This window comes from Lutra lutra, chromosome 17 (assembly GCF_902655055.1).
Source record: "Lutra lutra chromosome 17, mLutLut1.2, whole genome shotgun sequence".
In the NCBI taxonomy this organism is placed as follows: domain Eukaryota; kingdom Metazoa; phylum Chordata; class Mammalia; order Carnivora; family Mustelidae; genus Lutra; species Lutra lutra.
The window spans coordinates 43,483,704-43,505,539 of NC_062294.1; the positions used below are offsets into that span (position 1 = coordinate 43,483,704).

Genomic DNA, 21,836 nt, shown 5'->3' on the forward strand with positions numbered 1-21,836 from the left:
ATGAGAGCCAATGAAGAGCGTCATGGGCGCGGCGCTGTCAAACTTCGCTGGGCGGGACCGAAGGCACCGAGCCAGGGATGGGACCGAAGCCTAAGCCAATGAAAACCCGACAGGTGGGCGGGACGTCGCCCTAAGGCCAAGGGTGGAGCCAATGAGAAGCGGCGCCGCGTCCCCGCTGCCCCCGCCTCCGAGGGGCGCGCGCCGGAGCCACGGGCAGCCGTTAGGGGCGGGGCCTGCAGCCGCCCGCGCGCGGCTCGCGCCCTCCCCTTTGTGTCGCCATGGCGGCGGCAGCGGCGACGAGGACGACGAGCGAGGGGTCGAGCGCAGCCGGCGCCTGAAGAGGCTACGCTACCATGGTGGTGAGGGGCCCACGCGGCCGTCAGTCCGTCTGCGTGTCAGTCTGTCCGCGCGCGGCCCCGCCCCGCGCGCCCCGCCCCCGGCCCCGCCCGAGCCCGCGGCCTGCGCCGCCCCTCACCCCTCGTCGAGGTCCCTCTCGTCCCCTGGTCGGGTCTTGGGCCCGGGCTCTTACCCCGGCCCCGCCCCCTCAGTGTGCATCCCCTTCCACGCCCTGGATGGAGGTGACAGTGGCCGAGGACCCAGGCTTGGGGGGATGGGCTAGTCCCGGGAAGGACCCGCACCGCCGGTTGCCCCCTCCCCGGGACCTGCTAAAGCTTCCTGGGTTCTTCTCCAGCCCCCATCCCACAGCCATCCTCAGCGTCTTCTCCCAACCTCCATCCCACCCTGGCTAGCCCCCTCCCCCTCTACCACCAGCCCCTTTCGCGTTCTTGAGCCCCACCCCCATCCGGCTCCATCCTCAGCCTGACCCTTTTCTTATTCTCACTCCGTTCTGCTCCCTCTCAATCAACCCTCCCCTACCCCTCCATCGGCCTGAGCCTCAGCCTCTCCAGCATCTCCCCTGCCCTTACACCCCAACCCCACACCAGCAGTGTACCTCTGGCTAGATCCTAGGGTCCTTCTCCATCTTCTTGTCCTCACCCTCCCTCCCCACCATCTCCCTCTCCCACCATGCTGCTCCGGCTCATTCATCCATTCATTCCCTCATTCGCTCACTTAACAGACATTCCCTGATACTTCCTGGCAGAGCCCATGTTCCAGGCGCAAAGAAATTCACGTCCCGTCCTGCCTTGGGGAGCTTCATGGGCTGGAGAGGGACAGAACCGAGGGTGAGACCCAAGGATGAACCTGGGGTCGCAGGGATATGAAGGAGGGAGTGGCTAGAGCCTGGCCTGGGAAATACCTATCTGGCTGCTGGTTAATTTACTCATCAGATTTTACCCAGCTCTTGCTGTGTGACTGGGCACTGGGACCCAGAGAAGAATTAGGCTCAACCTTCCTTGTGAGGAGCATCAGTTCTGTGCCCAGCTCTGTGCTGGGTCGCTGATCCTGGGGAAGTCACAGTCCAGTGGGGGGGAGACGGACTTGTCACCTGTGGTCTCTCAGAGTGCTCAGGGCTGGAATGGGAGAACCTCAGGGGATAGAGGAGTCTAGAAGAGCAGGCTGACACTTCCAGGACAGGGAATGAGAGAGATGAGACCTGAGGGATGAGGAGGACGGAACCTACGGAAAGGATAAGGAAGAGTGAGTGTTCCTTGCAGAGGGAACAACCTTTGCAAAGGCCTAGGAGGAAATGAGAAGATGGTACTTTGTTGGACTCTTAGAAGTTTGAAAGCTTCCAGAGTGGAGGCTGAAGGGGGAAGATGGGACTGGAGAGGTAAACAGATCTGAGAATTCAGACTTTATCTTGAAGATAACAGGGAGCCGTTGAAGGTCTATGATCTGTGGAGAGACAGGCAGATATGTGTGGTATGAAAATTATACTGGCGCTTGCTGTGAAGAAGCTGGCAGGAGGGGAGAGGTTGGAAGCAGGAAGATTGATAAGATGGGAGCTGTGATTGTCCAGACATCAATAAAAGGTGTGGAGAGGCACATGGGGCATGACTATACTCTGCAGGGGCTAAAGGAGGGCTTTAAACAGGGAGAGATGGTACCAGCATGTGCTCTCCCTCCCTCACCTTCAGGCTGTGCTCTTCCAGCCCCCCACCCCAGACCACACACAAAGAAGCAGGCCCACCCTTAGTTGTTCTCACCTCCCCCTGACCTACCCTTCTGCTCCATGCTTAGGGCAGCCTATGGAGCAATTCGGGCCTCTGGGCCCAGGCTCACAGATAACAATGCTCCCGTTGTCTCTCTGCTCCCATCTCTGGAGGCCTCTGATTCTTCTTTCTGTTCTATAGGCTCGCAGCACTGACAGCCTGGATGGCCCAGGGGAGGGCTCAGTGCAGCCCTTGCCTCACACTGGGGGGCCCAGTGTGAAGGGAAAGCCTGGGAAAAGGTGAGAGATGAGGGTGAGGTTCAGTTTAGGAGGGGGGCTGAATGCAGGAGCCACCAGTGATGTGTACCTGTCCCCCAGGCTCTCGGCTCCTCGAGGTCCCTTCCCCCGGTTGGCTGACTGTGCCCATTTCCACTACGAGAATGTTGACTTTGGCCATATTCAGGTATGAGGGCTTTGCACCAGGTGGGAGGGCAGAGAGCCTCCCCAACCCTGAAGCAATATCAGCCACTTTACCCTTAAAACCTGTCTCGGGAATAGGTGCTCCTCCCACCTGAGCAGTCCGTGGCAAGAGTTGCAGGCGGAAGGGGAGCACGGTTCATTCATTCGTTCGTTTCTTTATTCATTCACCTAACCTTTTGTTAGGTGTAGGCTCTGTGCCAGGATGCTGTACTCTGAGACATCACCAGGCCCTGCCCTCAGGGAGGCCGAGGCCAGGGTTGCAGACCCATCTCTAGATAGTGCCCACCTGGAAAGATCAGGACTGGGACAAAAGTGAGGCTCCTCCCTGGGCCTTTATTTCCCTCTGCAGCTCCTGCTGTCTCCAGAGCGTGAAGGCCCCAGCTTCTCTGGAGAGAATGAGCTGGTGTTTGGGGTGCAGGTGACCTGTCAGGTGAGGCCACCCCCTTCTCATCTGGCCTGACAGATTGGTTTTTGTGGTTCCCAGCTCAGTGTAATGGGACTACTGGCCCTTTCTGTCCCTGCTGCCCCCACAGGGCCGCTCCTGGCCAGTTCTCCGAAGTTACGATGACTTCCGATCCCTGGATGCCCACCTACACCGGTGCATATTTGACAGGAGGTTCTCCTGCCTCCCAGAGCTTCCTCCACCCCCAGAGGGTGCCAGGGCTGCCCAGGTAAACTGCTGGTTGTGTCAGCCCCCTGTCCCCCAGCTATGGTGTGTCCTCCTGAGCAATGTGGGAGGCCGTCAAGAGAGGATAGTGAAATACTTAAACACTGGTATGGCCCAGGTTCCAACCAGTCGGAAGGGAGAGGCCCATGACGAAGCTGCAGCAGGGAGGCTCCTTTCAGTTTTAGGATAATGAAGTGTTCCAGGGGATTCGGTGGGAGAGTCAGTGGGGCCCCGCCCAGTGCGGGCACACAGGAGCCTGGCAACCCATTTACTAACTGATACGGAAATAGGTCAGTGCTTACCAGTGGAGCGGCACCATGTGTTCAGCCTGAATCCCAGCCCTGCTTAGGGCAGTAGAGTAGGGCAGCGAACTCTCTCAAGGTCCCCTCACAAAAGCCCCCTGACAACCTGCCCCCAGATGCTGGTACCCCTGCTGCTGCAGTACCTGGAGACCCTGTCGGGCCTGGTGGACAGTAACCTCAACTGTGGGCCTGTGCTCACCTGGATGGAGGTGTGCCCGGGAAGGGGGGCTTGGAGCTGGGAGGGAGCGAGGGCCATCTGAGGAGTGAGGACCAGTCTGCGAGTGTGTGTGGGCGCAGGAAAGAAACAAGCCAGAGTGGAGGAGGCGCTGGTATTTCAGTGTCTGTGTGGGCACATGCCTGTGAGGGAGAATGAGTGTGTGTGTGTGTGAGAGAGAGAGAGAGAGAGAGAGAGAGCGCAGGCATTGGACTGTGCGCATGTGAGCATTTCAGGATCTATCAGTTAGAAATAGGTTTGACTGTAACTCCTAGAACATCAGGCCCACAGTGGCTCCAACCAGGAGGTTTTCAGAGAGGAGATGAGCTTGTCTGCTACGGAGGATGAGGGCACCAGGGTGTCCCGAGACATGAGAGGGGAGGAGGGGCTTTGTTGGACAAGAGTTTAGGTGTTTGACCCATAGCTCTGACGGAGGCTCTCAGGTGGGGAACTAGTGGCCTCCTCCCGGCCTGGAGGAAACTTCTCTGCCTTTATTGTCTCCTCCTCGTGGTCTCTCCCCACTTCAGCTGGACAACCATGGCCGGCGCCTGCTCCTCAGTGAGGAGGCCTCTCTCAACATCCCCGCAGTGGCCGCCGCGCACGTCATCAAGCGGTACACAGCCCAGGCACCAGATGAGCTGTCCTTTGAGGTGAGGCCATGGGGAAGCAGACTCCAGCTGGGCTCCCCACTTCCCTTGTCCTTTCTGACCCTCCCTCCAATGAACATCCCTCTCCCAGGTGGGAGACATTGTCTCCGTGATCGACATGCCGCCCACTGAGGATCGGAGCTGGTGGCGGGGCAAACGAGGCTTCCAGGTGAGCCTGGCTCGGGCGGATGGGAGGGCCAGGGCACCTCGCCAGCTAGGGTGGCCCACTCACTGACCCCAAACCCTCCTCAGGTCGGTTTCTTCCCCAGTGAGTGTGTGGAACTGTTCACGGAGCGGCCTGGTCCAGGACTAAAGGGGGGTAAGTGCCAGGGGCAAAATGGGGAGGCCTCCCTGCCTCCTTTGCCCATCATCCAGTCTTTCCACCCATTGTTCACCCCACAGAAGCCGATGGTCCCCAGTGCGGTGTCCCAACGCCCCAGGGTGTCTCCTCTCTGACCTCAGGTAATGGGACAAGAGGCCAGGCCCCTGCCCACCCCACCCGCCATGGGACCCGCCACTGACCCTCTGTGACTTGCCTTTACTCCCACAGCTGTGCCCCGGCCACGTGGGAAGCTGGCGGGCCTCCTCAGAACCTTCATGCGCTCCCGCCCCTCCCGGCAGCGGCTGCGGCAGCGGGGCATCCTGCGGCAGAGGGTGTTTGGCTGTGACCTTGGCGAGCACCTCAGTAATTCAGGCCAAGATGGTGAGGCCCCATGTCCACCTGCCCAGCCTGCTCCTCCCTCCTCATTGCAGCCTGCCCAGACCTCAGCCCCTGCTTCCTCCCAGTGCCCCAGGTGCTTCGCTGCTGCTCTGAGTTTATCGAGGCCCACGGGGTGGTGGATGGAATCTACCGGCTCTCAGGAGTGTCATCCAACATCCAGAGGCTACGGTGAGGGCCCTCCGCCAAGCCCTTCCTTCCGCAAACACTCACTGAGCATCATCTCTCTTCCAGGCCCTGTGCCATGTGATGGGGACACAGAGTTATGCGGGGGGGGGGGGGGGGGGGGGTTGGTTAGGAGAGCTTAGAGTGGGGTTGGACTGGGGCTGGGGCCAGGGAGGGTTTTCTTGAGGAAGTGACCGCCAAGCTGAGGCACAGTGAGTGCAGGGGAAAGCAGCAGGAGCTCATGTCCCTGGAGTAAATGGGCCTTTCGGATACTGTTAGGATTTTGCCTTTTACTCAGAGGAAGGGGGTAACCACAGGAGGGTCTGAGCTGGGGAGGGACAGTGTGAACCGTCTAAGGTGGGAGGCAGTGAGGCAGGAGCCCTGGGGCTAACAGGAGGCGTGAGGTGACAGTGTGGAGCCTGGGGCTCTGCGAGATGAGGCAAAGGGTCACATGAGATGGTATTTACCCAAGAGCAGTGGACACCACCAGAGAGTTTTGAGCAGGGGCTGCTAGGATTTTGGCCACATTTTCCAGTGACCTCTTAAAGCCAGGAGAAGGACAACTTCGTGGAAGTAGCGTTGTGATCACGTTCTGTATTCAGATGACCTCAGGTAGCCACAAGTGGGAGCATCTCCCACCTGAGCCTCAGTGTCATCCTCTGTAAAATGGGTCATGCTCGGTAGGGCACACAGAGTTGTTGGGGGTTCTGTAAGGTACTGCCTCTGAAGAGCCCAGCACAGGAAGAGAGTTGCTTCTGTCTGTGGACCCTTTGGGAGGTGGAGGAAGAACATGGCCAGGTGGGTCAGCTCTGACCTGAATCTTTCTTCTCCTTTACCTGGTGGCCTCAGGCATGAGTTCGACAGTGAGAGGATCCCTGAACTGTCCGGCCCCGCCTTCCTGCAGGACATCCACAGCGTATCCTCCCTCTGCAAGCTCTACTTCCGGGAGCTGCCGAATCCCTTGCTCACATACCAGCTCTACGGGAAGTTCAGCGTGAGTAAGGGAGCTGGCAAGGTTGGAGGGTGCTAGGGTGCCCCGGCCCAGCCCCCGTCACGCCTGTGCTTCCTCTCAGGAAGCCATGTCCGTGCCCGGGGAAGAGGAGCGCCTGGTGCGTGTCCACGATGTCATCCAGCAGCTGCCCCCGCCTCACTACAGGTAAGCCAGAAGGGGTGGGGAAGGCCTGTGGGGGGGTCCCATGGGAGCTGAGGCTCAGGTGTCGTCCTCCACTGCCACCCCCAGGACCCTAGAGTACCTGCTGAGGCACCTGGCCCGCATGGCAAGACACAGTGCCAACACCAGCATGCATGCCCGCAACCTGGCCATCGTCTGGGCGCCCAACCTGCTACGGTAAGCTGTCAGCCCACCAGCCTGACCCCCTCAGCTTCCTTCCACAAGCTGGGCCTCAAGTCAGCCCCACACTTCCCACCCAGAACCCACCCAGCTTCTGTTCTCTCTTTCACTTCATTCCACACATATTTCCTAAGGACCCCCTGGGTGCAGGCTCTTGTTCTCAGAAAAGGGACCCAGGACCCAGCAGTGAGCAAGAACGTGTGCTCCTAGGCTTACATTTTCATGGGGGAGACAGACAATGAGCTAGCAACAAGAAAACTAGAGAGTGTGGTATGATGGTGACGAGTTCCAAGAAGAAAGATGACAAAGCAGGGAAAGGAGATGCATGTGGCCATGGAATTTTGAAAATTTTAGAGGGGCAGGCGAGGCTTTCATAAGAAGTGAGCCCCAGAGGATTTGATGGTGACCAAGACAGGAGAGCTCTCTGCTCTGCGTGAATTAAGTGGTCCATGAGATGGTGGATATAAGAACTATTAGGACAAAGAAAAAAAAAAAGAGAGAGAAGGAAGCTTAATAATTTTAAATAAAGTGGGTGGGGAAGACTCCACTGAGAAGGTAACATTTGAGTCAAGACCTGCGGGAGGCGAGGGTGGGGACCCATGTGGACATGTGGGGAGGAGCAGACCAGGCCAAGGGAACACAAGTGCCAATGTCTGGAGGCTGGAAAGGCACTTCTGTGCTGGAGGGCCAGCAGGGAGCCCAGGGTGGCAGGAGGGAGCGAGCAAGTGAGTGAGTGGTTGAGGGGGAGGAGATGACAACGTCAGAGTGATGACAGGGGACCAGCCAGAGCAGTAACTTCTGGGTTCCAGGTCACGGTAAGGACTTTGCTTCTGCCAGGAGAGAAGCAAAGTCCGAGTCTGCAGGGCCCTGACAGGGGGTCACAGGCTCCCTCTGGTTGTGGCCCAGAGCAGACTGCAGGGGGCAGGATAACCTGGGAGCCCAGGGAGGAGCCGCTGTGATGTCTAGGAGTGGGAGGATGGAGGCTGGGCCACGGTGGGGAAAGTGGGGGAGAAGAGTTTAGAATCTGGAGAGATTTTTGTGGATGGAGCAGACAGGGATTGCTGAGAGGCTGGATGTAGGTGTGAGGGGAAAGAGAGGGGTCAGGAGCATCACCTGGACGTGACTGGCCTGAGCACTGAGATGGGGAAGGCAGGGAGGGAGGGGGTTGAGGCAAGGTTGAGAACCCAATTCTGGATATGATCACTTTGATGAGGTCAAAGGTATTGGATGACTGTCATTTCTTCCTTTGACTTCCCATCGTGCCTAGCTGGAACCTGCCAGCTGGGCTCAAAGCACCTGGCACCCCTCCCCATCGTCCCATCCAGGTCCATGGAACTGGAGTCCGTGGGGCTGGGTGGGGCAGCAGCCTTCCGGGAGGTCCGGGTGCAGTCTGTGGTGGTGGAATTCCTGCTCACCCATGTGGATGTGTTGTTTAGTGACACCTTCACCTCTGCTGGCCTCGACCCTGCAGGTATGCCCATCCCACCCCCTGATGTCCTGGCTACTGCCCCCTCATTGTTACGGCTGCAGTGGGAGGGCAGGTGGGCTCCCAGCCCTATCCCTAACCCCACTGAAGCTGGACCTCCCTCCTGGCTCCTTGAGGACCCCGCCCCGGCCTCTCCCTCCCCTCCCCCCCCTTCTCATTTCAGCTCCTACGCTCAGGATCCCCACTTCTTGGCCCGGACATCGTTCTTCCTTCACCCCTTGTAGCTCCCGGGGGCTCTTGGGGCCTTGGGGCCACCAGGGAGGAGGTGGGAGGTCCCCAGACTTGACCCCGCCCCGGCCCCACCCAGACTCCCCGCCCTACCCCGGACCCCAGCCCAATCAGGATTCAGCACGTCGGAGGGCCCTCTGGCCCGAGGTAACTGAAGCCAGAGCCGCTGCGCCCGCTGGCTGCCGGGAGCTGCCTCCTCATCAGCTCGTCCTGCCTCACTCCTCCTCCTCACCTGCCTGCTGCCCACCTATTCCCGCCTGATCCGCCCTGGCCCCCTGCCTTGCCAGCCCGGGTGGGCACGCTGCGGGGCCGGGGCTTGGGCTGTGGCGCTTGGCTTTGCCTGTGGCCTTGAGAGGCCCCCAGAGCTGACAGCTGCCCCCTTTCCCAACTCCTTAGGCCGCTGCCTCCTCCCCAGGCCCAAGTCCCTTGCGGGCAGTGGCCCTTCCACTCGCCTGCTGACGCTGGAGGAAGCCCAGGCTCGGACCCAGGGCCGGCTAGGGACTCCCACCGAGCCCACCACTCCCAAGGCCCCAGCTTCACCTGTGGAAAGGTGAGTGGGATGCTGGGGGAGCACAGGGACAGCATGGAGGCCCCAGATCCTCAGACTCCCTCCTTTTGTCTCCCGCAAACCCCAGGAGGAAAGGGGAGAGAGGCGAGAAACAGCGAAAGCCAGGGGGAAGCAGTTGGAAGACCTTCTTTGCACTGGGCCGGGGCCCTAGCATCCCCCGAAAGAAGCCTTTACCGTGGCTGGGGGGCACCCGTGCACCCCCACAGCCTTCAGGTCAGAGGCTGCAGTGGGTGGGGAGTTGGGGTGGAGGGGAGGCACTCCGGAGTGCCCCAAGCCCATCCTGCGCCTCTTCGCAGGTGGCCGACCTGACACAGTCACGCTGAGATCTGCCAAAAGCGAGGAGTCTCTGTCATCGCAGGCCAGCGGGGCTGGTGAGCGCCGTGGCCCAGGCCCGGCCGGGTGGCTCAGGCCCGGCCCAGTGGAGCTGGGAGGGCTGGCAGCCCTGGGGCGGCCTCTAAATGTACTTCAAATGTGTGGGTTTGGGGTTCCTTTTTGATGTTCTTTAGTTCCTAATCCTGACATGAGTTTCAGTGTGTTAGAAAAAGTGTCACCCTTGGTTCATGATGCTCTGTGATCACTGGTCCAGGCAGGGCCCTTGCAGGTTTTTATTCACTCCTTTGGAAAAAAATCTAAGTAATGAAGCAACCACCTGTGAGTCCACTGGCCAGAACTAAAAGAGCCCCACTCCCTTGGCTGCAAGCTCCTCCCCTCTGCTGTCCGCTGCCTCCCCACCGGAGGCAGCCCTGGATTCCATGGGCAGCATCTCCTTGCTCTAAGATTTTATCCCCTGCAGGCCTCCGTGTAACATATGGCACAGTCCTAGCTGTTTTGTAAACGTTGAAGGTCTCCGAAGAAAGGGTGCTGGATGCGGAACTTTCCTCTCACTGCCAACCACGTGGCTGAGTGTTGCTCAGCCTTGTGCCTCTTAGCTGCTCTCTGGTATTCATGTGCGGCTCTCCCATCCCGAGTCATTTGTCTATCCTCCTCCTGAGGGCTTGGGGGCTGTGGGGAGCACTCCCTGCACGCCCACACTCTGGAGAGTGTTCCAGGCACCCAGGAGCGAGGGGAGGGGCGTGCTGTGGGCCTTGCTCTTGTTCAACTTTACATGACAAGGCCCAGTTGCTTTCAAAAAAAAAAAAAACCAGTCACGTCTGCACTCCTGATAGTGATAGTGAGAGCTCGGGAGGTCCCGCTGGTCTCCTGCTCACCAGCCTTGTGGTTGTCAGATGTCAGACTGGCCTTTGGGTGTAGAACCATTCTTATCATGGCCTGGCCATCTCTTTCCTTTCTCACTTTGAGTCTGAACAGCGCCTGGATTTGCAGCCACTGGGACCCTACCCAGGGGAATGCCTCTTCGTGTAACTTCCCCAGCCTAGCCCACTGGGTGACGTACCCTATCCTTACTGCCATATGCCTATGAAGTTCTGACCCCTGACACCTAACTGTCCCCCTTCCAGGCCTCCAGAGGCTGCACAGGCTCCGGCGACCCCACTCCAGCAGTGACGCTTTCCCTGTGGGCCCGGCACCTGCTGGCTCCTGCGAGAGCCTGTCCTCCTCCTCCTCCTCCTCTGAATCCTCCTCCTCTTCGGAGTCCTCGTCCTCCGGATCCTCAGCAGCTGGGCTGGGGGCACTCTCTGGTTCACCCTCACACCGAACCTCAGCCTGGCTAGATGATGGTGACGAGCTGGACTTTAGCCCACCCCGCTGCCTGGAGGGGCTCCGGGGGCTCGACTTCGATCCCCTTACCTTTCGCTGCAGCAGCCCCACACCAGGCGACCCGGCACCTCCCGCCAGCCCGGCACCCCCAGCCCCTGCCTCCGCCTTCCCACCTAAGGTGACACCCCAGGCCCTCTCACCCCGTGGGGCCGCCAGCCCTGCCTCGCCCACCGCCCTGGACATCTCAGAACCCCTGGCTGTATCCGTGCCACCTGCTGTCCTGGAGCTGCTGGGGGCTGGGGGAACGCCTGCCTCAGTCACCCCAACGCCGGCCCTTAGCCCCAGCCCCGGCCTGCGGCCCCATCTCATCCCCTTGCTGCTGCGCGGAGCCGAGGCCCAGCTGAGTGACACCTGCCAACAGGAGATCTGCAGCAAGCTGGCCCTGCCTGTTCCCCGGGGAGCCCCAGGCCAGCATGGTGAGTTTTGCTCGGCCCACCCCATGCCCTTAGGAACCCTGAAGGTGCACCCAAGCCCGGCTGACTTCTCTTCCCATTCCTCTCTGTGTAGGTCCTGGTATGGATTCACCGCTGCTGCCCCCACCCCTGTCCCTCCTGCGCCCTGGGGGGGCCCCACCCCCACCCCCCAAGAACCCAGCACGCCTCATGGCCCTGGCCCTGGCTGAGCGGGCTCAGCAGGTGGCCCAGAGACAGAGCCAACAGGAGCATGGGAGCACCCCTTCTGCTCCCCACTCCCCTTTCCACCGCTCACTGTCGCTGGAGGTGGGCGGTGAGCCCCCAGGGACCTCAGGGGTTGGGCCAGCTCCCAACTCCCTAGCCCATTCAGGTGCCTGGGTTCCTGGACCCCCACCCTCCCTACCAAGGCAACAAAGTGACGGGAGCCTGGTGAGGAACCAGCGGCCCCCCGGGACCTCAAGGAGGGGACTCAGAGGCCCTGCCCAGGTCAGTGCTCAGCTCAGGAGAGGTGGAGGGTGCAGGGGGTATGGGGATGAGCCACAGATGGCAGCTCTGTTCCTGTATTCTGTCCCCCCACAGGTTCCTACTCCTGGCTTCTCTTCAGCCCCTCGGGAGTGCCTGCCGCCCTTCCTTGGGGTCCCCAAACCAGGCTTGTACCCCCTGGGTTCCCCATCCTTCCAGCCCAGCTCCCCAGCCCCGGTCTGGAGGAGCCCCTTAGGTCCCCCTGCACCACTTGACAGGGGAGAGAACCTATACTACGAAATCGAGGCGGGTGAGGGAACCCCCTACTCTGGCCCCACTAGGTCCTGGAGTCCCTTTCGCTCTATGCCCCCAGATAGGCTCAATGCCTCATATGGCCTGCTTGGCCAATCACCACCACTTCACAGGTCCCCTGACTTCCTGCTCAGCTACCCACCACCTCCTTCCTGCTTTCCCCAGGACCACCTTGGCTACTCAGCCCCCCAGCATCCCACCAGGCGCCCTACTCGGCCTGAGCCTCTGTATGTTAATCTAGCTCTGGGGCCCAGGGGTCCCTCACCCGCCTCTTCCAGCTCCTCCTCCCCTCCTGCACACCCCCGGAGCCGTTCAGATCCTGGCCCCCCAGCCCCCCGCTTACCCCAGAAACAGAGGGCCCCCTGGGGCCCCCACACCCCTCACAGGGTACCTGCACCGTGGGGCCCGCCAGAGCCTCTCCTGCTGTACAGGGCAGCCCCACCAGCCTATGGGAGGGGGGGCGAGCACCACCGAGGGTCCTTGTATAGGAATGGGGGGCAAGGAAGGGAGGGGGCTGGTCCCCCACCCCCCTACCCCACTCCCAGCTGGTCCCTCCACTCTGAGGGTCAGACCCGAAGCTATTGCTGAGCCGCAGCTGGGAGGGACCTTCCTCCTCTCCCTTTCCCCTCACTGATATTGACCCAATCCAATCCCTCGTTTTGTATTTTCTTGAGCTCCTGACCCGTACCCCAGGTTTCTAACTTTGTAACATGTTTCCGATGTGGGTCCCTAACCTGTTATAGTTTCCCTACTCCGGGCTGAAGGGCACACCCATCCCCCCACCAATCTCCCCTCCTGGGGGCTCCCGCACAAATCTGAGGGCTAGGCCGACACCCTGTCTTCCCTCTCCCTCCAGGAACCCCCAGCTTGTCCTGACCTGTGCACAGGGGGTTGGGGAACAGCTCCTGCCCATCTCCCCCGACACTCCCCACTAAACCATCTGACAAAATTAATGAATAAAAACAGTGAAAACATGGCCGGTAGTGTCATGCTGGGGCCAGACTCAGGGAACAAAGAGGCAGAGACAGATGGATTGCTTTATCACGTTATCATTTCAGCAAGTGCTGCATGGGAAGTCCGTCCTGGGAGGCTCTGAGGGGCGGTGTCTGCAGAAAGGCAGTCACAGGCACTCTAAGAATCGGTTTCAGGAGCGGGGTGGAGGCTGGGCTTGTCTCCGAGTGGGCATCCATCCCGCAGCTCCGCTATGATCTCCTCCAGCAGGTCCATCCTGGGGAGTAGTGGGATGAGGGTGGAGCCAGGGTCACCAAAGGGATGAGGAAGGGGCCCCAGGTGGCCCCCAGCAGGGCCCATTTCTCACTTCTGCAGGCTGGAGAAGAGACATCCTCTCATCAGCTCGGTACTGGGCTCCTGCGGAGGAAAAAGGCTGGAGCTGCCACCCAGTAGCCGTTGAGCTCAGGATGGGCCTGGAAGGGGGAGGAGGGCGGAGGATAGGCTCCGGTTCCTCTGTCTCACCCGCCCTCAGGGCCTTCCCCTGCCAGCAGCCTCCAGGGGGGGTGGGAGGCCTCTCTGTGGGTCAGCAGGCAGGGGGTGGGCTTTAAGGCTGGAAGGTCCAGCAGGGCTGGCATCTTGGCTGAGTTCCTCTCAAACTGCTCCACAGAACCCTGGTCCCCAGCAGGGAGGCTAAGTCCTGCAGGCTGGGAGTGTAGGGCGGGCCCTGGGGGAAGTCGGGTTGGTCAGGGGGCACAGGTCAGTTGAGGGGTCCCTGGTCAAAGGTGAGGCAGCTGGGGAAACGGGCTGGTGACAACTGGGGTGAGGGCTCATAGTTTAACAAACTGAGTGGCTGCACAGGGCCCTGGGGCGATCCACACCGTCGAGCTGGGCTCCAGGCAGTGGTGCAGGCTGACCCGGGCTGCAGGGCTGGGGCCTGGGTAGAGGCTGGAGCCGGGACTCGGGCTGCTGCCTAGAGTCAAGCTGCTGCCTGAGTCCCAGGCTGGGGCCCTCTGGACTCTGGCGCGGCCTGTGACCTCAGGAGTCTTCAGGGCCTGTGGAGACAATGGCAGGAGCTGTCATGAGTTGCCCAGTGTCCCACAGCTCCCCTGGTCCTCCACATCCCTGCCCTGGCTCCTACCTGGCATGGGGAGAGGCCTAGGGACATCACAGGGGGCACAGGCCTGGGTGGAATCTTGGTTCTGGGAGCCACCTCACAGTACAGTGTGTCTGGGGGCGGGGACAGACCAGTTGGTTGGAATGGGGGGAGCAGAGCTGAGCTCAGCACCAGCCACCACCCACTCGTGCCCTCTAACCTGGTAGGAAATCCTCAGATGCAGGGCACCGTGTGGTCCAGTGCATCCGGGAGCTCACCTCAGGAGCCAAGTCCTGGGGAAAGGCGGCTGAGTGTGTGATGGGGGTCCTGCCTACGGTTCCACAGCCACTCCCCTGCCGGCCAGCGAATCCTGTACCTGGGCCATGGCCTCCTGCAGCAGGTAGCGAGTGTTCTGCAGGCTGCCCCAGCGGTCGGCTGGCCCCAGGCCCAGCCCAGCCTGAACCAGGGCCTGGTAGGGGGCCGGCACCAGGGGATCCAGGGCCGGGCTCTCTCCTGCCTCCAATTTAGCCTTCACCTCAGGCCCCTTCCTCCCAGCCCAGGGCAGCTGTCCTGTGAGGAAGCATGATTGGGGGACCCGACCCAGAGGACGACCTCAGCGGGGCCGGGGTGTAGGATCACTCACTGACCGGTGAACACCTCCTGGGCCAGGATGCAGAAGCTGTAGAGATCTGAGGTGGCAGCGGGCATGTCACCGCAGATGAGCTCAAGTGGCAGCCAAGGGTACAGTTCAGGAGGCGGGGGCAGCCCTGGGCCTAAGCCTCCCCAGGAGTAGCCTTGCTGTGGCCTGTGGAGGCCAAGGGGCCTGGTGAGCCAGAGGCCATGGGACAGGGATACGGGGCAGGCGGGGGAAGTCGGCACTCACCTGGGCTGCGGCCAGCGTTGGTGCAGGGGCCGCCCGTGCTCCAGGCTGCTCACTTTGGCCAGGCCTGGCCGGACCAGCTGCACGGCATGAGAGCTAAGGCCACCGTGGGCGTGCCAGCGGGCCTGCAGGAACAGCAGCGCCTCCAGCACCTGCAGCAGCAGGTGGCCAGGCAGCAGCCCCGGCACAGCGAGAGGTCCTCCTGGACTCGGCCCACGTGGGTGCAGCACCACGTGCAGGGAGCCCAGCCACACTGGTTCGAAGAGGAGGCATAGCTCCGACAGGTCGGCCGAGGGGCTCAGTGCCATCAGCAGCAACAGGTTAGGGTGGTGCAGGGTGCTGGGCAGGAGGAGAGCAGGCCACTCACAAGGGGGCCCTGACCTGCGTGGTGGGGGCTGCTGCTCGGCACAGATCAGCACATGCCAGGGGTTGACCATCTGATCTGCATCAGCCACGGGACAGAGGAGAAACTGAGACCCGGCTCTCAGGGCCAGCTCCCAGTTCATACCCCATCTGGGGTACCTCTGCCTATACCCAGCCACTTCTCTGTGGCCTAGAATACACAGCATACAGCCCTGGGACCCACTTTACAGCAGAAGGGTGGGGGATGGTCACTCCAGTAGGAGGGCTCCATGCCAGGTGCTGGCCCAGAAGTAAAGAACCGTAACCGAGGCCCTGGCCTCCTGTTTATGAGATACCTGAGTCCGGAGGGCAGACCGGAAACGGGTCTGGGGGACTGGGCCATCCTCAGGGTAAGGCTGGGGGTGGTGTACCTGCAGTGCTGAAGGTCAGCCAACAGCACATCCGGCTGAGCTCCAGGTGCCTTCAGCTTCCGAGCTGTCACGGAGTGGCCCCTCCACAAGAGGCTAGACAATGCCGGAGGGGGAAAGAGCACAGATCTGAAATGGGGGTCTTCCCTCGAGGGAAGGAGGAGAGCTAGACCCCTCCCAGACTCTGCTGACAGCCAGGCAAGGGGTGTGGGAGGGGCTCTCACTTGGCCATGAGGGTGTGGGAGCTGCTCTCGTAGGTGCGGTCGGGCTCGCCCTGGGCTGGCAGCAGCTCCTTGGGGTCCGCAAGGGGTATGCCTGTCACCAGCCCCAGTGGCCTCAGACAGCTCAGCTGGGAATGGGGAGTGGGATTATGAGGCACAAAGCAGACAGGGATGTTCCCTGCTCCCCCAACCTCTCCCGCTTACCTGGCCAAACCCCAAGGCTGGAATTCGGGGGGGTCTTCTGATGCGCTCTCGTCTCGGTGCCCTGGGGCAAAGGAAAGTCCAGGGGTAAGTCTAGGGCAGCTGGGGGCAGGGGTGAGTGGGCTTTAGGATATGGGTAGTTACCTGTCCGCACACTCCCACCGCGGCAAGGACAGGGAGCCACACAGGCTGTGTCTACAGCCGGCCTGCAACTGGCCCAGGGATGCACTGACCGCCAACTCAGCGTCATGCACTAGTGCCGACATGTGGGCTCGGCACAGCTCTAATAGCTCCAGCACCTGGACGGGGGACGTGTGCGGTGAAGCAGATGGGGGTACCAGCTCTATACGCCCCCACCCCACCTGGGCCACTGCTCACCTCCCAGCTCTGCTTGGCACCACCCTGCTCGGCCCAGTCCCAAGGCGTGCGACCCTGCTGGTCATGCAGACGCAGGTCACCCCCTGCCTGCAGCAGGTGTAGCATCACCAGGCTGCGGCCCGAGAAGGCGCCTGCGTGCACAGGTGTGCTGCCATCAAGGCAGCGGCTGCAGTGGAACAACAAGGACAGAAAAGCATTAGGAAAGAGGCAGAAAAGGGACAAGAGGTGGCAGGATGGGAGCACTGAGGGACGAGAGGAGTCGCAGTGAACATGGGAGGTGGATATCGGGACAGGAGGGTCACTTGGGGACAGGGTGAAGTCTTTACTGTGAGCATGGCAGGTAGCAGGAGAATGGGAGTAGTCCCTGCTGGACAAGAGGGGGTTAATCCAGAGAACAAGGGGGAGATCACTGGGGCCAGAAGGGTCATCAGGATGGAAGGGTGTCATGAGGGAGTGGTCTCTGGGGAGGAAAGCCTCTCAGTCTCTCTAGGGCTCAGACCCCGCGGAGCGGTGGGGGCACCGCCTTCGGTCCACTCACTGGTTGGGGTTGGCGCCAAAGGTCAGCAAGAGCTGCACAGCAGAGCTGTGGCCCAGCAGCGCCGAGAGGAAGAGCCCCGTCTGCCCAGCGGAGTTCTCACCATCCACCTGGACAACTGAGGGGCAACAAGGCTTAGGACTGTCCCTGCCCTTTATTCCAGAGGCAGAGGTCCTGGGGGCTGCTATGCAACACCTCTGCCAATTCCCAGTCCCTGCAGTCCCTCCTTGACTGGCTGAGCCTTGACTCCAGGTTCTCTCTGTATACCCTGGAAGCCCCACCCTCCAACCACAGGGGACTCTGCTCAGGATCTGTCTCAACAAGGTGCTCACTGTTAATGAGCCCACAGAGTCTCAACAAGGGGTGAAAACCACCTGCTATGCTGACACCCATCTGCCACCCCAGAAGTGTCAAAAATCACACAAAGGTCCCCAGGGGCCAGGGAGACGTGGACTTCTCAGAACCTCGGCTGACAGGAGCCTCGTGCACCATCCAGGGCAGGCAGCCTCCACTCAGCTCTACTGCAGTGTATGTACACGGGTCCCATGTGGCCAGGATCCAATTCTTCAAGAAAAGCAAACTCTTGGGGCGCCTGGGTGGCTCAGTCATTAGGCGTCTGCCTTCAGCTCAGGTCCTGATCCCAGGGTTCCGGGATTAAGCCCCACCTCAGGCTCCTTGCTCAGTGGGAAGCCTGCTTCTCCCTCTCCCACTCCCCCTGCTTGTGATCCCTCTCTCGCTCTATCAGATAAATAAATAAATAAAATCTTAAAAAAAAAAAAAGAAAAAGAAAAAGAAAAGCAAACTCTTGAATTTTCTCAGGAAATCTCTCAAGTTTATTTTTGAGTTCTGCTTCTAAGAGCTGGATCCAAGAAGCAACCTCCTCTGCACTGCACTTATGCCAACCCCCTCCCCCACCATCCTGCTCAGAGCCTCCTTCTCACCCCTCCTCTCCACACCCATTATCCTGAACTCTTCTTCCTTGAGGCCCTTGCCCCTCTCCCTACTGAGGGCAAATGCACAGTGTCTTTGTCATTGCAGTCCTATGTCCTAGGCAGATATGGCTAAAATCAATCAAGCACTTGGCTCAAGCCAGCTTAGTTACTGTCACAAAATTCCTCCAAAGGTGGTCCTTCAAGAACATCTGAATGTCACATTTACTGCCTTCTATTTTAGCCAGTAGCCCACTGTCTTTTGCAAAGGCATTCTAACTGATTTTCTGCATTTGTATTGCCCTGCAAAAGGGTCTTCTTAAAACACAAATCATTGCATGATATAATCATTATAATGGTATCATTTCATGTATAATCTTATACAACTTGTTCCAAAAAAGAGAGAGAAAGAGAGAGAGAGGGAGAGCAAGGCTCCTTTTATGAAGCTAAAATGACCTTAATTCCAAAGCCACATAAGTTTCCAGAACCAAAAATAAAATTGTATTTCAATTCCATTTATGATCATATATGCTAACCCCCTAAATAAAGTAAAAGGGATTATCCAATTGATTTATTCCCAGAAATCAAGGATGATTCAACGTAAGAAAATCAATCAATATAGAAAACACATTCATGAATTAACAAAAAATCACACTTGACTCAGTAGATACAGAAAAAGCAACTGATAAAATTCAAAATTTCCATAAGAGACGCTTAATGACAGAGAACAAACTGAGGGTTGATGGAGGGAAGTGGGGGGGGGGTGAGCTAAATAGGTGACGGGTATTAAGGAGTGCACTTGTTATGATGAACACTGGGTGATATATGTAAATATGAGTCACTAAATTAAATAAAAATAAAATTCAATACTTATGACTGAGGGGGGGCCAAATACCTCAAAAAACTAAGAATAAATGGGAACATCTTCACTTTATAAAAATTATATACCAAAACTCCAGAGCACCCACAATATTTAATGCAGAAATACAGATTGATTACCTTTAACATCAAAAACAAGGAAAGAGATATCTATTGACAATAAGGTTTGGGGGTTCTGGCCAACAACTTACACAGGGTAAAAAAAAAAGAATTAGAGTTTAAAAGGCTGATACCAAACTGTCAACCATCTGTGGGTAACAAAAACTGTTAAGAGTCAAAATTTCAACTATTAAGTTCAGAAAGTGGCCAGAAACACAATCGAGTTACAAAAATCAATTGTAAATTAGATGTTCATTTCCTCCCTACAACTCCAATGGTTTCTCATCACACACAGAACAAAATATAACAGAATTCACCCACTACTTCAGAGGCCCTTTCCTGTCTGTGGCTGGTGCCTCTTAGCTTCTGCCCTCTCCCTGAGTCCCCCTCCCCTCCGCTGCTACTTAACAATTTGTTTTGACTTCAAGGCCTTTGCGGTGGCTATTTCACCCTGGGGTGGGGGGTAGGGGGTTGCATGACTGGCTCTCATAAAGCCACACTTTTTGGTGTATCTACTTCTTCCTCACCATTCTCTTAAATTCTCATGATAGATTTCATTCACAATGACCCAGAAGGTTGTCCCTAAATCCCCATCATGGACATCGGAGGCTGGCGCACAGTAGGTGCCTGGTACACAGCTGGTGACTGGCCCTCTGAAGGCCCGCCTTCCACACAGCCTCTTGAACTGCACCCCACAGGTAGCTGCAGGAGCTAAAAGAATGCTAACCTCTTCGAAGGAGCCGCGTGAGGCCCCATCCTGGGCCCCCAGCCACGGCCAGGCGATGCAGTCGTCCCAGCTGGGCTTCTGGATCCCTAACAGAACCCAGCTCCATGGGGAAGCGAGAGCGCAGGGAGGGCATCTGTGGGCTCTGGCCTCCTCGCTCAGCTCCTGGGCAGGGATCACCTAGGGGTTTCTTATGAGGGAGTTGGAAGTAAACATAGGACCTCTTGGGGGCAATAAATACAGAGCCGGCTGGGAGTCCTGGAGGGCCGCGTGAGAAAGAGGGGAGACTCAGAGGAGGAGTCTGCTCTGCTGTTAGGTGTTTGAATGGGAAAAGTGGTCGGACAGGGAGAGGTAACGACCAGACCGGCACGTCTGGGGTCTAAGGGAGTCTGGGGGCTGGGCATTCTCTCTGGGGGAGGGGGGTGTAAGGGCTCCAGGGACAGGACCTGAGCTCTGGAAAGGACACTAGTGGTTTAGGAAAAGGGTCTGGTAAAGAGGGGCCTGAGGGCTTGGCCTGAGAAGGGGTAGGGTCTCCAAGCTCTGCGACGGGGTGGAAAGGAGGGTAGTCAGGGCAGGGGCAAAGGCGCTGAGGCAGGTTCTGTGGGCTGGGAGAGGGTCTGAGGGTTGCAGACACGGACTGAGGTTGAGGGAAGGCTCTGGGTGCTGGGGTGGGGTCTGTGGGCTATGGGAGGGGACTGAGGAAGGGGACCTGAGGGCTGTGTCTGTGGGCTGGGAGCCAGAGTCTGATAACCAGTAGGTTCTGCGGGCCACCAGGCGTGGGAAGGAGGGAGGAGTATGAGGGAAGGCGGAGGTCTGGCAGCGGGGTCTAGTCTGAGGGCCCCGTAAGCTCTAGGAAGATTCTGGAGTCTAGGCTCCAGCCCACGGCTCTTTGCACCTACCGTTGCGCTCCCGCAGTGCTTACCACGTGACTGCCACGTGACCCAGGAGCAGGAACCAGGGGCGCATGCGCTTCGGGGGCTTGCGCTTGCGCAGTAGCCCCCTCTTCTGAGAGACGCCCCCACAGTCCTGACGTGATGCGAAAGAAGAGAAAGCGATATCCACCCAAGAGCTATCAGCTGTGCTGCATATGTTAGCCGATTCTTCCGCCTGCCCCAGGACTTGTTTGAGGGGGTGGGCCCTTCCTAATCCCTGTCCTTGGCTGTCTTCTTTCCATGCTTCTCACCACCACCACGGGCCCCACGTGTCCTGGACACCGCTCCCTGGAAATCCTCTGATACCGTACCATCCACTGGGTCCCACACTTGTTGTATCTCCCCCAAACTGCATTTCCTCCCCGATCACCATCTCAGAGCCCACCCTCTTCAAGCGAGGGCCCTGGGCCTCGCCCTTCACTGTCTCCCTCCCATCCAGCCTCTCAGCCGGGTGGCCCATCCACTCAGCTTCCAGACTGTCCTTGTCACCAGCCCCCTCCTCTGTTTTTATCGTCCTGCCATGCTCCAGCGGCCTGTGGCGATTCCTTACTCTAGCTTCCCTTGGGCTCCCAGCCCGTTTCCCCGCTCTGGTACACTCACTACGAGGTAGCCAGGGGACTTTCACTAAAGCCAAACCTGACTTTGTCCCTCCCTTGCTTGTAACCCTCCTGACTCCCCAGGGCCCTTGGGACAAAGTCCAGCCCATGAAGCCTGGCAACAAAGATGGCATCATCTGGCCTGCCTACCCTTCCATCCCTGTGTTCCCACTCCCCAGTCTGTTTCACACTCTTCTGTCTATGCACACATTTGCCTTTGAATGCTCTTCTCAGTATTCCCTTGGTTATCCTTATGAATTCTCTGAGAAGCCCTCTAAATCACCAGGCGTCTCCCCTGGTCCCCCAGGCTGTCACTGAAGATAGGTTTCTCTACCTCTACTGGACCAAGGCCTGTGAGTCAGGGCCTGCAGTTGTCTTTGTCACTGCTGTGTCCCCAGCATTGTTCACCTCAGAGCATAGCTCAGGAGGAGCCTCAGTAAATGCTTATTAAATAAAAAAGTGGTTTGCCTCTTCCCTCTGTCCCTCCCAACCTCTTGGCTTCAGTGTCTCAGTGTCTGCTCATCATCTGGGCATCCACTGGAGTTAAGAAATTTCCCCCTTGAGCCATTGACTGGCTGAGTAGAGCTGATCCCAGGCCCAGTGCAGGATAGGCCGCCTCAGGGTTGGAGGGAGGCATGTTAGTTTTTGATCAATGTCCTTGCTATGCTCTGTGATCAGCTACTGGTCTCTATTGAGCTACAGAGCTGCTAGCTTGGACTGACTGAGGTTGAGAATAGCCCTTTCCCAAGGAGGCAGCTTCAGTGCAGGGCAATAGCTCAAGATCTTTTTTTTTTTTTAAGATTTATTTATTTATTTGACAGACAGAGATCACAAGTAGGCAGAGAGGCAGGAAGAGGGGGAGTGGG

The 21,836-nt window shown here is 58.7% G+C and overlaps 2 protein-coding genes across 7 annotated transcripts; one reads left to right on the plus strand and one right to left on the minus strand.

Moving 5' to 3' along the window:
* The first annotated feature begins 196 nt into the window (after nt 1-196).
* ARHGAP33 (Rho GTPase activating protein 33) lies at nt 197-12,756 on the plus strand. Of its 4 annotated transcripts, none has more exons than XM_047709374.1 (22): nt 197-359; nt 1,079-1,184; nt 2,256-2,353; nt 2,432-2,516; nt 2,883-2,963; nt 3,067-3,204; nt 3,619-3,711; nt 4,244-4,366; nt 4,455-4,532; nt 4,616-4,682; nt 4,766-4,825; nt 4,914-5,066; nt 5,150-5,252; nt 6,096-6,240; nt 6,320-6,402; nt 6,487-6,594; nt 7,923-8,068; nt 8,708-8,861; nt 8,947-9,092; nt 9,176-9,250; nt 10,337-11,011; nt 11,103-12,756. In XM_047709374.1, the coding sequence occupies exons 2-22, from the start codon at nt 1,158-1,160 to the stop codon at nt 12,368-12,370; spliced, it is 3,906 nt and encodes a 1,301-aa protein (XP_047565330.1). In that variant the 5' UTR covers nt 197-359; nt 1,079-1,157; the 3' UTR covers nt 12,371-12,756. The 4 variants fall into 4 exon arrangements, with proteins under 4 accessions (XP_047565330.1, XP_047565331.1, XP_047565333.1 ...); XM_047709375.1 differs by having other exon boundaries at nt 1,103-1,184; XM_047709377.1 differs by lacking the exon at nt 1,079-1,184.
* Nucleotides 12,757-12,815: 59 nt separating this feature from the next.
* LOC125088380 (inactive serine/threonine-protein kinase TEX14-like) lies at nt 12,816-21,802 on the minus strand. 3 transcript variants are annotated; one of them, XM_047709420.1, is made up of 16 exons: nt 20,342-21,802; nt 19,446-19,632; nt 16,815-16,929; nt 16,277-16,442; nt 16,043-16,197; nt 15,902-15,962; nt 15,701-15,825; nt 15,480-15,572; nt 14,710-15,045; nt 14,474-14,631; nt 14,203-14,396; nt 14,047-14,119; nt 13,872-13,960; nt 13,612-13,785; nt 13,101-13,150; nt 12,816-13,010 (listed from the first exon to the last, which is right to left on the minus strand). In XM_047709420.1, the coding sequence occupies exons 2-16, from the start codon at nt 19,576-19,578 to the stop codon at nt 12,914-12,916; spliced, it is 2,019 nt and encodes a 672-aa protein (XP_047565376.1). In that variant the 5' UTR covers nt 19,579-19,632; nt 20,342-21,802; the 3' UTR covers nt 12,816-12,913. The 3 variants fall into 3 exon arrangements, with proteins under 3 accessions (XP_047565376.1, XP_047565375.1, XP_047565377.1); XM_047709419.1 differs by having other exon boundaries at nt 19,446-19,700; XM_047709421.1 differs by lacking the exon at nt 20,342-21,802 and having other exon boundaries at nt 14,047-14,217; nt 19,446-20,072.
* Nucleotides 21,803-21,836: the final 34 nt, after the last annotated feature.